Source organism: Nerophis lumbriciformis, linkage group LG38 (assembly GCF_033978685.3).
Source record: "Nerophis lumbriciformis linkage group LG38, RoL_Nlum_v2.1, whole genome shotgun sequence".
NCBI classification, from domain to species: Eukaryota; Metazoa; Chordata; class Actinopteri; order Syngnathiformes; family Syngnathidae; genus Nerophis; species Nerophis lumbriciformis.
In genome coordinates this window covers 10973015-10987973 of record NC_084585.2, presented here as the reverse complement: position 1 = coordinate 10987973, position 14959 = coordinate 10973015, and the positions used below count along the sequence as shown (strand labels likewise).

General features: G+C 42.2%; 1 protein-coding gene across 2 annotated transcripts in view; it reads left to right on the top strand.

The window, feature by feature from the left end:
• The first annotated feature begins 6173 nt into the window (after window positions 1–6173).
• Window positions 6174–14959, top strand: part of LOC133578128 (fibronectin type III domain-containing protein 4-like) — a 63273-nt gene continuing 54487 nt past the window's right edge. The window contains exons 1-2 of one of the 2 annotated variants that reach the window (XM_061932307.1): window positions 6174–6213; window positions 6301–6601. In XM_061932307.1, the coding sequence (XP_061788291.1) occupies window positions 6526–6601 (76 nt within the window). In that variant the 5' untranslated portion in view covers window positions 6174–6213; window positions 6301–6525. Of the gene's footprint in view, window positions 6602–14959 lie in introns of both variants that reach the window. The other variant, XM_061932306.1, reaches the window with a different exon arrangement.

Below are 14959 nucleotides of genomic sequence, written 5' to 3'. Positions count from 1 at the left end.
CAGCTGTGTTCAATCATCAATAAGCAATCAACACACGCTGATGAGAGGACTTGCCTTCTTAAGCCAGTGCAAGCCTGCATCCTGTGCCAGAACGTAGCTACCTGTTCCTATTCAGTAAGACAACATTCTACTAGCTATATGCATACTCTCTCTCTGTGTTTCTTCCCCTCCGTGTTGATTGGTCTCGTGTCCCCCTTGTCATCTTTCAGCCACCTCCCTCCGTTCCCACGTTACGAGCTGTGTGCCTCGTCTCCCTGTCCTATTCGGACGTTTTTTTGCAAATTGTCAGAGTTTGCAGCTGATCTAGTGAGGCATGCAGATAATTTATTATTTTACTATCTTCCTTAAAGAATGCAGTGCATCTCCCATAACAATGTATGTTAAGGTAATGTGCAGAGTTGCACAGGGTTTGGTTCTTAGGCCCTGTACTAGTGATGGGTCCGGCAACACCGATGCATCGGCGCATGCGTCGAGCTCATAGAGCAAAACCCTGTGCCGGTGCGCGTACCGCTTTTAGAAAGTCACGTGACCGATCATGAGCTGTTTTGGTCACGTGACCGATACGCGAACTGTGTCGCACTGACGCCTCCTCTGTGCCCTGTGAGCGTGTCTTTTCTACAGCCGGTGAAATAATAACTAAGAAGAGAAATCGTCTAAAATGTAATACGTCGGAAAAACTTTTTTTTAATTTTTTTTTTTATAAAAATGTGTAAAACATTATATTAAAAAAATTCCCAGTCCACAATCATCCACAACACGTTCTCTTAGATTTCCATGTTATGATACATGTTCACATTATTTATTGACTGTATCTAAAAAAGATAAAAATATATTTTTATTTAAATGAAGATATGAAATAATCCTAAATGAAATACAATGACTTGGTTTATATTATTGTATATACTAGGGCAGGGGTCACCAACGCGGTGCCCGCGGTCACCAGGTCGCCCGTAAGGACCAGATCAGTCGCCCGCTGGCCTGTTCTAAAAATAGCTCAAAGAGCAGCACTTACCAGTGAGCTGTCTCTATTTTTTAAATTGTATTTATTTACTAGCAAGCTGGTCTCGCTTTTCTCGACATTTTTAATTCTAAAAGAGACAAAACTCAAATAGAATTTGAAAATCCAAGAAAATATTTTAAAGACTTGGTCTTCACTTGGAATAAGCGGTAGAAAATGGATGGATGGATGGGTCTTCACTTGTTTAAATAAATTCATTTATTTTTTTACTTTGCTTCTTATTACTTTTAGAAATACAATTTTAGAGAAAAAATACAACCTTAAAAATGATTTTAGGATTTTTAAACAAATATACCTTTTTACCTTTTAAATTTCTTCCTCTTCTTTCCTGACAATTTAAATCAATGTTCAAGTAAATTTATTTATTTTTTTATTGTAAAGAATAATACATATTTTAGCTTCTGTTTTTTCGACGAAGAATATTTGTGAAATATTTCTTCAAACTTACTATGATTAAAATTCAAAAAAATTATTCTGGCAAATCTAGAAAATCTGTAGAATCAAATTTAAATCTTATTTCAAAGTATTTTGAATTTCTTTTAAAATTTTTGTTCTGGAAAATCTAGAAGAAATACTGATTTGTCTTTGTTAGAAATATAGCTTGGTCCAATTTGTTAAATATTCTAACAAAGTGCAGATTGGATTTTAACCAATTTAAAACATGTCATCAAAATTCTAAAATGTATCTTAATCAGGAAAAATTACTAATGATGTTCCATAAATTATTTTTTTAATTTTTTCAAAAAGATTCAAATAAGCTAGTTTTTCTCTTCTTTTTGTCGGTTGAATTTTGAATGATAAAGAGTCGAAATTGAAGATAAACTATGTTTCAAAATTTTATTTTAAATTTTTTCTTGTTTTCTCCTCTTTTAAACCGTTCAATTAAGTGTTTTTTTCATCATTTATTCTCTCCAAAAAACCTTCCGTAAAAGGAAAAAAAAATGTACGACGGAATGACAGACAGAAATACCCATTTTTTAAAATATATACATTTATTTATTTAGCTATTCTTGTTTAAATCACACTTACGTGTAACTTATAAATGACAATATATTTATTTATTTAAGTGTGTATCAAACTGGTAGCCCTTCGCATTAATCAGTACCCAAGAAGTAGTTTTTGGTTTCAAAAAGGTTGGTGACCCCTGTACTAGAGCATAAAATCAGTGTCAGTTGAGTCGGTCCATAGGTTGCCTGTAGGGATTTTTAATGTCCAGCAGATGTCAGTATTTAGTGACACAGTATCGACACAGTATCAATACAGTTTTGCAATGTGTCGAAACGCTTCATGACGCCTCATCAACCCATCACTAGCTCCTTCTTCACCACGACGGACCGATGCAGGGTCCGCACCGATTCGCCTGTCAATTTCATTATCCACTCTCCCCTCACTAGTGAACAAAACCCCAAGGTACTTGAACTCCTCCACTAGTTGCAGGATCTTGTCCCCAACGAGAACCCTTGACTCTGAATAGGAAGTGCTGATTTTCATCCAAATCACTTCACACTCAGCTGAGAACCGATCCAGTGAGAGCTGAAGATCCTGGCCAAATGAAGCCAACAGGATCGTAGTTTGGGGACCATGGGCATGTCTTGTTCAAAGCTTAAACTGTATTAGATTAAGCTTTGAACAAGACATGCCATCATTTATTTGTACTAATGCAGATTTCCAGTCATTGTTATCCAAAACTTTGCCAAATTCTGCTTCCCAGTCGTTTCTAATTTTGTCCAGAGATGTCTTTAAGATGGGAAATTAGACTTAGACTTAGACTTAGACAAACATTAATGATCCACAAGGGAAATCGTTCTACACAGTAGCTCAGTTACAAAGGATGAAAAGTGCAAGGCTGGAAAGGATAACGCAGGTATAAAATAGACTAAAACTTTTCCGTAGTAGCAAAATAAAATATCAATCAATCAATCAATCAATAGGTATATATATATATATATACTGGCTCACCTGCACTGGCTTCCTGTGCACTTAAGATGTGACTTTAAGGTTTTACTACTTACGTATAAAATACTACACGGTCTAGCTCCATCCTATCTTGCTGATTGTATTGTACCATATGTCCCGGCTAGAAATCTGCGTTCAAAGAACTGCGGCTTATTAGTGATTCCCAGAGCCCAAAAAAAGTCTCCGGGCTATAGAGTGTTTTCTATTGGGGCTCCAGTACTATGGAATGCCCTCCCGGTAACAATTAGAGATGCTACCTCAGTAGAAGCATTTAAGTCCCATCTTAAAACTAATTTGTATACTCTAGCCTTTAAATCAGTGGTTCTTAACCTTGTTGGAGGTACCGAACCCCACCAGTTTCATATGCGCATTCACCGAACCCTTCTTTAGTGAAAAAAAATACATATATTTTTTTGAAATTCTATAAAAAGTTGTATGTTTTTTTTACTGGTGCACAAAATGAACCGTGCATGAACATCACCTTGTTCAAAGAACAAAACCAACACAGTGCATAAACTCACAACAAATTACACACCTTACACACATTACCATGAATTGATTAAACAAGTTGAAAAACTTATTGGGGTGTTACCATTTAAAGTTAAAGTTAAAGTTAAAGTTAAAGTACCAATGATTGTCACACACACACTAGGTGTGGCGAGATTATTCTCTGCATTTGACCCATCACCCTTGATCACACCCTGGGAGGTGAGGGGAGCAGTGGGCAGCAGCGGTGGCCGCGCCCGGGAATCATTTTGGTGATTTAACCCCCAATTTCAACCCTTGATGCTGAGTGCCAAGCAGGGAGGTAATGGGTCCCATTTTTATAGTCTTTGGTATGACTCGTTAGTGGTCAATTGTACGGAATATGTAGTGTACTGTGTAAACTGTACTGTGTATTATCTTCCTTTGCAATCTGCTAGTAAAAGTTTCAATCAATCAAACAAACTAACTGCAAATCAGATGGAAAATTAGAGGGAACATTGTTTGGGGGGATCCATAACACGCTGATAGGGAGAAGTTTTTATTTACACAATAAGTCGGATGTCGCTCCTCTGAACCCCTGAGGCCGACTCACCGAACCCCTACGGTTAAGAACCACTGCTTTAAATAGACCCCCTTTTAGACCGATCGATCTGTCATCTCTTTTCTGCTCTGCCCCGCTCTCCTGCGTGGAGAGGGGGGCCAAAGATGCGGTGACCACAGACGAGGTGCTAGCTGTCCAAAGTCGGGACCCAGGGTGGACTGCTGACTTATCTCCACTCAAGATGATCTCCTGCTGGCCCCACTATGTACTGGACTTTCACTATTATGTTAGATCCACTATGGACTGGACTCCCACTATTATGTTAGATCCACTATGGACTGGACTCCCACTATTATGTTGGATCCACTATTGACTGGACGTTCACACTATTATGTTAGATCCACTATGGACTGAACTCTCACACTATAATGTTAGATCCACTATGGACTGGACTCTCACACTATTATGCTAGATCCACTATGGACTGGACTCTCACAACATTATGTTAGATCCACTATGGACTGGACTCTCACAATATTATGCTAGATCCACTATGGACTGGACTCTCACACTATTATGTTAGATCCACTATGGACTGGACTCTCACACTATTATGTTAGATCCACTATGGACTGGACTCTCACACTATTATGCTAGATCCACTATGGACTGGACTCTCACAACATTATGTTAGATCCACTATGGACTGGACTCTCACAATATTATGCTAGATCCACTATGGACTGGACTCTCACACTATTATGTTAGATCCACTATGGACTGGACTCTCACACTATTATGTTAGATCGACTATGGACTGGACTCTCACTATTATGTTAGATCCACTATGGACTGGACGTTCACACTATTATGTTAGATCCACTATGGACTGGACTCTCACACTATTATGCTAGATCCACTATGGACTGGACTCTCACAACATTATGTTAGATCCACTATGGACTGGACTCTCACAATATTATGCTAGATCCACTATGGACTGGACTCTCACACTATTATGCTAGATCCACTATGGACTGGACTCTCACAATATTATGTTAGATCCACTATGGACTGGACTCTCACACTATTATGTTAGATCCACTATGGACTGGACTCTCACTATTATGTTAGATTCACTATGGACTGGACGTTCACACTATTATGTTAGATCCACTATGGACTGGACTCTCACACTATTATTTTAGATCCACTATGGACTGGACGTTCACACTATTATGTTAGATCCACTATGGACTGGACTCTCACTATTATGTTAGATCCACTATGGACTGGACTCTCACTATTATGTTAGATCCACTATGGACTGGACTCTCACACTATTATGTTAGATCCACTATGGACTGGACTCTCACACTATTATGCTAGATCCACTATGGACTGGACTCTCACAATATTATGTTGGATCCACTATGGACTGGACTCTCACTATTATGTTAGATCCACTATGGACTGGACTCTCACTATTATGCTAGATCCACTATGGACTGGACTCTCACAATATTATGTTAGATCCACTATGGACTGAACTCTCACACTATTATGTTAGATCCACTATGGACTGGACTCTCACTATTATGTTAGATCCACTATGGACTGGACTCTCACACTATTATGTTAGATCCACTATGGATTGGACTCTCACTATTATGTTAGATCCACTATGGACTGGACTCTCACTATTATGTTAGATCCACTATGGACTGGACTCTCACTATTATAGATCCACGATGGACTGGACTCTCACAATATTATGCTGGATCCACTCGACGTTCATTGCACCGGTCGCCCTTTGAGACACTCATGATTTAGGGCTATATAAGTAAACATTGATTGATTAATTGATTGATTGATATATTATAAGTCTATATAATTATTACTCTGACTCGTACTCTAGTGGACTTGTGTTCTGCGCATGTTTTGGTGAATGTATTTGGCCATTAGCACTCAAGGTGGATTTCTATTTAAAAAATAGTTAGTTATGAATAGAATCATGGCCATAGAGTGGATGATGATGTAATACATAATTTGTGTAAATCAGTGCCCACGTGCAGCCCACGCAGCCTCTCTTTCCCCCATTCACCCACCATTACCCGTCATTCAGTGTGTGCGTGTGTGTGTGTGTGTGTGTGTGTGTGTGTGTGTTTAGTGATTGGCTCGCCTCTCCATCTCTGTCAGAAGCCGTGCAGCTGTAGGTTGTGCGCGTCTCTCCATTTTCCCTCCATAAACATAAACCGACTTGCTGTGTTTTTTTTCCGCACCAACCCACCACCTGCAGCCCTGCGGCAATAAATAACCGCCGCGGTCGACGCCGAGCCCATCCACCTGTTTGCGCCGCCGTGCCGCGGGGATGACGCTCTTCTTGCTGAGACGATGCTGAGCTGATCCGCGGTGATCTTGTGGAGACGCGTCCAATCAGCGGCGGGTGGTGGAAGCCCCGGAGGAGAGAGGAGCGCTCCGAAAGGATCTGGACGACGTGTGCGCGCACTGCCAGGAGGAGGTGATGCCCGCGTCTTCTCACCTGGACCCTGGGCTGGTGCTCCCGCTGCTGCTGCTGGGTGGCTGGGTGGTCGGCGGAAGTGAGTCCCTTGTCTTGTCATTGTGTGTCTGTGCGTAAAATACAACAACAATTATAATAATTGGTCATAATATGTCATTTAAATGCCACAAACAAAGTATTTTTCTTTATTTTGTGTAAACCAGCGACGTAAAGTGACAGGCAGAACAATTCAATAATTGACCTGTGTATCCACCTGTTGTTGCTGTGTAACGAGATTTGTTTCAATCAATCAATCAATCAATCACATTTTACTTATATAGCCCTAAATCACCAGTGTCTCAAAGGGCTGCACAAGCCACAAGGCATCCTCGGCTCAGATCCCACATCAGGGCAAGAAAAAACTCAACCCAAAGGGACAATGAGAAACCTTGGAGAGGAGCGCAGATGTGGGGATTCCCCCCCTGGGGCGACCGGTGCAATGGATGTCGAGTGGATCTAGCATAATATTGTGAGAGTCCAGTCCATAGTGGATCTAACATAATAGTGAGAGTGCAGTCCATAGTGGATCTAACATAATAGTGTGAGAGTCCAGTCCATAGTGGATCTAACATAATAGTGAGAGTCCAGTCCATAGTGGATCTAACATAATAGTGTGAGAGTCCAATCCATAGTGGATCTAACATGATAGTGAGGGTCCAGTCAATAGTGGATCTAGTATAATATTGTGAGAGGCCAGTCCATAGTAGATCTAACATAATAGTGAGGGTCCAGTCCATAGTGGATCTAAAATAATAGTGTGAGAGTCCAGTTCATAGTGGATCTAACATAATAGTGTGAGAGTCCAGTCCATAGTAGATCTAAGAAAATAGTGAGGGTCCAGTCCATAGTGGATCTAACATAATAGTGTGAGAGTCCAGTCCATAGTGGATCTAACATAATAGTGTGAGAGTCCAGTCCATAGTGGATCTAACATAATAGTGGGAGTCCAGTCCATAGTGGATCTAACATAATAGTGGGAGTCCAGTCCATAGTAGATCTAACATAATAGTGTGAGAGTCCAGTCCGTAGTGGATCTAACATAATAGTGTGAGAGTCCAGTCCAAAGTGGATCTAACATAATAGTGAGGGTCCAGTCAATAGTGGATCTATTATACTATTGTGAGAGTCCAGTTCATAGTGGATCTAACATAATAGTGAGAGTCCAGTCCATAATGGATCCAACATAATAGTGAGAGTCCAGTCCATAGTGGATCTAACATAATAGTGTGAGAGTCCAGTCCATAGTGTCTCTAACATAATAGTGTGAGAATCCAGTCCATAGTGGATCTAACATAATAGTGAGAGTCCAGTCCATAGTGGATCTAACATAATAGTGTGAGAGTCCAGTCCATAGTGGATCTAACATAATAGTGTGAGAGTCCAGTCCATAGTGGATCTAACATAATAGTGAGAGTCCAGTCCATAGTGGATCTAACATAATAGTGTGAGAGTCCAATCCATAGTGGATCTAACATGATAGTGAGGGTCCAGTCAATAGTGGATCTAGTATAATATTGTGAGAGGCCAGTCCATAGTAGATCTAACATAATAGTGAGGGTCCAGTCCATAGTGGATCTAAAATAATAGTGTGAGAGTCCAGTTCATAGTGGATCTAACATAATAGTGTGAGAGTCCAGTCCATAGTAGATCTAAGAAAATAGTGAGGGTCCAGTCCATAGTGGATCTAACATAATAGTGCGAGAGTCCAGTCCATAGTGGATCCAACATAATAGTGAGAGTCCAGTCCATAGTGGATCTAACATAATAGTGTGAGAGTCCAGTCCATAGTGGATCTAACATAATAGTGGGAGTCCAGTCCATAGTGGATCTAACATAATAGTGGGAGTCCAGTCCATAGTAGATCTAACATAATAGTGTGAGAGTCCAGTCCGTAGTGGATCTAACATAATAGTGTGAGAGTCCAGTCCAAAGTGGATCTAACATAATAGTGAGGGTCCAGTCAATAGTGGATCTATTATACTATTGTGAGAGTCCAGTTCAAAGTGGATCTAACATAATAGTGAGAGTCCAGTCCATAATGGATCCAACATAATAGTGAGAGTCCAGTCCATAGTGGATCTAACATAATAGTGTGAGAGTCCAGTCCATAGTGTCTCTAACATAATAGTGTGAGAATCCAGTCCATAGTGGATCTAACATAATAGTGAGAGTCCAGTCCATAGTGGATCTAACATAATAGTGTGAGAGTCCAGTCCATAGTGGATCTAACATAATAGTGTGAGAATCCAGTCCATAGTGGATCTAACATAATAGTGAGGGTCCAGTCAATAGTGGATCTAGTATACTATTGTGAGAGTCCAGTTCATAGTGGATCTAACATAATAGTGAGAGTCCAGTCCATAATGGATCCAACATAATAGTGAGAGTCCAGTCCATAGTGGATCTAACATAATAGTGAGAGTCCAGTCCATAGTGGAGCCCCAACATTTAATACACAAGAGAAGAAGACGAAGCTGGAGGGAGGGAGGATGTTTACACCAACAAGAAGACAAGTTAAAGCTAGAGAAGCTGAAATGCATCAATATTTTTTAAATTGCATTAATATAATAAAAAAAACTACCTTTTTAATGAGCGGCAGAACTTTTAGACAACAACAATGACGAGATAGATAACTACAATCCGTTATCCTGAACTAAGTTGTGAAAAATATTTAACTAATGAATATACAGTCACGGTCAAAAGTTGACATACACTTGTAAAGAACATAATGTCATGCCTGTCTTGAGTTTCCAATCATTTCTACAACTCTTATTTTTTGTGATAGAGTGATTGGAGCACATACTTGTTGGTCACAAAAAAAACATTCATGAAGTTTGGTTCTTTTATGAATTTATTATGGGTCTACTGAAAATGTGAGCAAATCTGCTGGGTCAAAAGTTAATATTTGCTTACATGTCCCTTGGCAAGTTTCACTGCAATAAGGCGCTTTTGGTAGCCATCCACAAGCTTCTGCTTGAATTTTTGACCACTCCTCTTGACAAAATTGGTGCAGTTCAGCTAAATTTGTTGGTTTTCTGACATGGACTTGTTTCTTCAGCATTGTCCACACGTTTAAGTCAGGACTTTGGGAAGGCCATTCTAAAATCTTCATTCTAGCCTGATTTAGCCATTCCTTTACCACTTTTGACGTGTGTTTGGGGTCATTGTCCTGTTGGAACACCCAACTGCGCCCAAGACCCAACCTCCGGGGTGATGATTTTAGCTTGTCCTGAAGAATTTGGAGGTAATCCTCCTTTTTCATTGTCCCATTTACTCTCTGTAAAGCACCAGTTTCATTGGCAGCAAAACAGGCCCAGAACATAATACTACCACCACCATGCTTGACGGTAGGTCTGGTGTTCCTGGGATTAAAGGCCTCACTTTTTCTGCTCCAAACATATTGCTGGGTAGTGTGGCCAAACACACCAATTTGTGTTTCATCTGACCACAGATCTTTCCTCCAGTCTTATCTTTGTCCATGTGATGTCAGATGAAACAACAATTGAGCTGTTTGGCCACAATACCAAGCAATATATTTGGAGGAGAAAAGGTGAGGCCTTTAATGAGACAAAAGCATATAAGAGTGCAGAGGTGGAACTGATTGGACAAATGTGGGGTTGAGAGACCTTTTTTGACCACTTCTCACACAACACTTGTGCCTTAGTTTTGTTTATAGCTTTGTATACAGTGAAAGTTGTTTTTGTTAACCTCGGATGGAATGTTGGAAAGAAAACCTTTAGCCATTCCTTTACCACTTTTGATGTGTGTTTGGGGTCATTGTCCTGTTGGAACACCCAACTGTGCCCAAGACCCAACCTCCGGGCTGATGACTTTAGGTTGTCCTGAAGACTTTGGAGGTAATCCTCCTTTTTCATTGTCCCATTTACTCTCTGTAAAGCACTAGTTCCATTGGCAGCAAAACAGGCCCAGAGCATAATACTGCCACCACCATGCATGACGGTAAGCATGGTGTTCCTGGGATTAAAGGCCTCACCTTTTCTCCTCCAAACATATTGCTGGGTATTGTGGCCAAACAGCTCCATTTTTGTTTCATCTGACATCACATGGACAAAGATAAGACCTTCTGGAGGAAAGTTCTGTGGTCAGTAATTGTAATTGTAATCCATGATTAAAAACAATCCACAGCACAGCGAAACGTTTCTTTTCGAAAAGTTGGTCTGAGCAAGCCATCTAAATCAGGGGTGCTCATTACGTCGATCGCGAGCTACCGGTCGATCTCGGATGGTGTGTCAGTCGATCACCAGCCAGGCATTAAAAAAATAGTCCTGAAAATGAGCGATCATAAATCTTCACTATGACGTCACTTTCGTCACTTGATTGACATTCACGGCACCCGAGGGTCTTCTGAGATGACGCTGGCTGCTGCCAGCTCATTAAAATTACTGACTGGAAGGCGAGAAACACTTTATTTCAACAGACTCTGGCGCCGTACCTGTCGCCAAAACTCCACAGACCGACTGCACAGTTGCACAGTTGCGCTAACAAAATAAGAGTCTCAGAAAGCTGGCGTGCACAAGCTAGCAAGCTACGGAGTTTGCCGACAATGTATTTCTTGTAAAGTGTATACAAAGGAGTACGGAAGCTGGACAAATAAGATGCCAAAAACCAACCACTTTCATGTGATATTGGACAGAAAGGAGGACTTTTTTTCTCCTCCATTCGAAAATGCGGACGTTATCAGCACCACTGTCTGATTCCAATCAGTGAAGTCATCAGAATCAGGTAATACACCAACTTATATTCTTGTCTTCATGAAAGAAAGGAATCTATATGTGTTAAACATGCTTGTATTATCTTTAAACACCTTTAACTTGTTAACAATATTAACTATATGTGTTAAACATGCTTGCATTATCTTTAAACACCTTTAACTTGTTAACAATATTAACTATATGTATTAAACATACTTGTATTATCATTAAACACCTTTAATTTTGTAACAATATTAACTACATGTGTTAAACATGCTTGCATTATCATTAAACACCTTTAACTTGTTAACAAAAACATATATTTCATAAATAAGTAAATATAAATTATATATATGAATGAGGTAGATCCCCACGACTTGATCAATTGAAAAGTAGCTCGCCTGCAGAAAAAGTGTGAGCACCCCTGATCTAAATCTATTCAATCCAACCATTCAATCAGCCTACACCTGCTTTGCTGTGCAAGTGGATGTGCAGTGAGGGGAAGGAAACGAAGAGGGAAGATGGTAAAGCAACGTATACAAAAAAAGGGGAAACATCAGCAACTGCCGGATTCGAAATTGTGATGTCAACAACTTCACACTCACTATGTCCTTGTTGTTACTAGTTCGACCACAACAACACCAAAGGCCCGTTGTTTAGAACAGATCTAAAGGAGACTACTAGAAGCAACTTAACATGACCTTGATTGCGTTATTTCCAGCAAATTAACGTTCATATGTGACACACACCACAATGAAGTAACAGCCCAGTGAAATGAAGATGGACACATACAAATATTAACACGTGCACGCCGAGGGTGTAAGAACCAAAAGAGTCATTATGTCTGACACAAAAGTCAAGCTTTCATTACTGTTTGATTGCCTTGTTTTCAACTTCAGAATGCACACACACGCGATAGTAGTTGAACTTTACACTGAAGTGCATTGTTATTGGCATAGGTCTATCATCAATGAACTGTCCATGTTGTCTCTTTGTGCAAGACTCAAGCACCTGATGTAGTAGCCAGAAAACAGGCTTTTATTGGCAGTGTTGCAAGTTGCAAAACAGGCACAAGAAAACCCTATCAAGTTGGCAGAGTTTTTGCCCACAACCCACACCACTCTAACCGTCACTTTCGTGACTCCTCCCGCACATACACCACATCCTGTGCGTCACTCCCCAAGCTCCAAACACAAACACATTACATAAACAATACAATAACACATGAACAGAATAACATAACCCTAAGGGTCATTACACTGTCATTACATTACGATTAGTTCTTCATGCCCGACGGAACAACACTGTCTCCGAGGCGGGGAGGCAGCCTGTGCTCCCCCAGGATTCCAGAGCCTCTTCAATCTGCAAGTCCGGGATGCATGGAAGAGGCAACTGTCTCTGTGAGATGAGTCAGTGTGGTCCATTGAAGGGGGAGGGGAGACATTGGATGAGGGGGGTTCGCTCCTGTTCGTCTGGGCAGGTGGGAAGGGCGTGTCCTCTATATGGTGCCAGTTTGTCTCTGTGGAAGACAAATATGCTGCCCCAAGGTGGAAGCTGCACACTGTAGACTACCTCCCCAACTATCTCCAGCACCCTGCAGGTCCCCTTCCAGCTGTTGTGCAGCTTGGGACACCTCCTGTAGACCCACACAAGTTCTCTCGCTTGAAAGTGTCTCCTTTTTGTTGTAAAATCATAGCTCAGCTTTTGATGTGCCCCGGTATTTGCCAGCTGGTCTCTGGCGAAGATGTGTGCTTCTTCGCATATTCCGGGCCAGGTGGAACATATGGAGCACCTGGTGGTCTGCCGAAGGCAACCGCTGCATCAGCAAAGCAGGCGTACACCGGGTGGAGTCCTGAACAGCCGACCTGTAGACAATGAGGACCAGTGGAAGATGGGTGTCCCAATCCCGCTGGTATTCTGCGGTCAACATAGCTAGTTGTTGTGCCATCGTCCGGTTAAACCTCTTAACCAGGCTGTTACTCTAGGTGTGCAGAGGGGTTGTGCGGGTCTTCTGCATTCCAAGGCCGTCACACAGGGCTGCAAACATCTTAGATTCAAAATTGCAGCCCTGGTCGCTGCGCAGGTTGATGGCTGTCCAAAACTGACTAAACATATTTTCCACTAAGGCGTCTGCTACGGTCTCAGCCTCTTGGTCCAGGACAGCATATACTTCTGGCCATTTTGTAAAATATTCCATGGAATCTGAGACATAACAGCTACATTTGTCTGTGCGGAGAAAGGGTGCCATGACATCCAAAGCCACTCTCGCCATCGGTGAACCTGCTAGCTGTTGCTGCAGCAGGGTGTGGGACTGGTTTAGTGGCCCCTTGTGTGAAGAACAGGCATCGCAGCTGCGGCAGAAGTCCTCTATGTCTCTGCGCTGCTGTCCTCAACAGGAGCCCTGTTGCAGGCAACGAATGGACTTAGAGATGCCAAAGTGGCCTGAGACAGTGGACACACTGCCATTATTGCTGCCCTCATGGGTTTGGGCATCGCAATCTGCCACCTCTCTTCCCCCGCAGCAGGGTCCCTCCAAGCCCGCTGCAGTACGCATTCATTTAAAAGCACCGTGTCAAACTTGGCCTACAGTCCCTTTGTGAAGATGGAGAGCCCTGGGACCTCTACCAAGGGTGGCCTCTGCCCTTGCTCCAGCCAACTCATCACTGGAACTAGCTTTGCATCTTGTTCTTGCTGTATCTGCCAATCCACTGCTTCCACAGCCTGAATCATTCTACAGGGGAGCTGTGCTACCCTGTCCAACTGTGTGAGCTCTCTTTCCACCTCAGCGGCAGCCCGATGCAGCTCACGGCCATCGGGAGAGTGCGTCCACGTTGCTGTGTGGTGCACCAGCCCTGTGCTCCACAGTGAAATTGAAGGACCAGAGCTCTTCCAGCCTTAGTGGCCATCTGGCCCTCCGGCTCCTTGAATGACATCAGCCACTGCAATGCCACATGGTCAGTCCAAATGGTTAACAGCGTGCCACACAGGTAATACCTGAAATGCCTCGCAGCCATCACCACGGCTAGGAGTTCTCGCTTCGTGACACAATAACGCTGTTTATTCTTACTCAGTATACGGTTGAAATACGCTACTACTCTTTCGCTGTCCTGCCCCTTTTGTGACAGCACTGCTCTCAGCCCGACGTTGCTGGCATCCGTGTCCAAGATAAAGGGCAGTGCTGGGTCAGGGGCGGCGGTACTGAGGATTCAGTTAGCGTTTTCCTGAGCTTATCAAGTGCCTGTTGACATTTCTCGTTCCAGTTAAAGTTGCAGTCTTTTCCACAACAGGTTGAAGAGGGGTGCCGCAACAGAAGAAAGTCCTTTCACAAACTTCCTGTAATAGGAGGCCAGACTAAGGAAGCTGTTCAGCTGAGTCTGGTCTGCAGGTGTGGGCCAGCAGTTTACAGAACGGATATTTTCTTTAAGTGTGCTAATGCCCTCACGTCCCAATTTATGTACCCAAAAACTTCACTTTTCTCCTCATAAAGTGGCACTTGTCGGGATGGAGCTGTAGGCCTGCGGTAGCCACTCTCCGCAACACTTCCAGCAGCGCATCCAGGCTGGCTCCAAATGAGCTTCCATGCACTAACAAGCTGTCGAGGTAGACCAAACTATTGACGAGGGACCCCAGCTAGCACACTGTCCATCAACCTCTCAAAGTGGTAGGGGCATTACACAGGCCAAAGC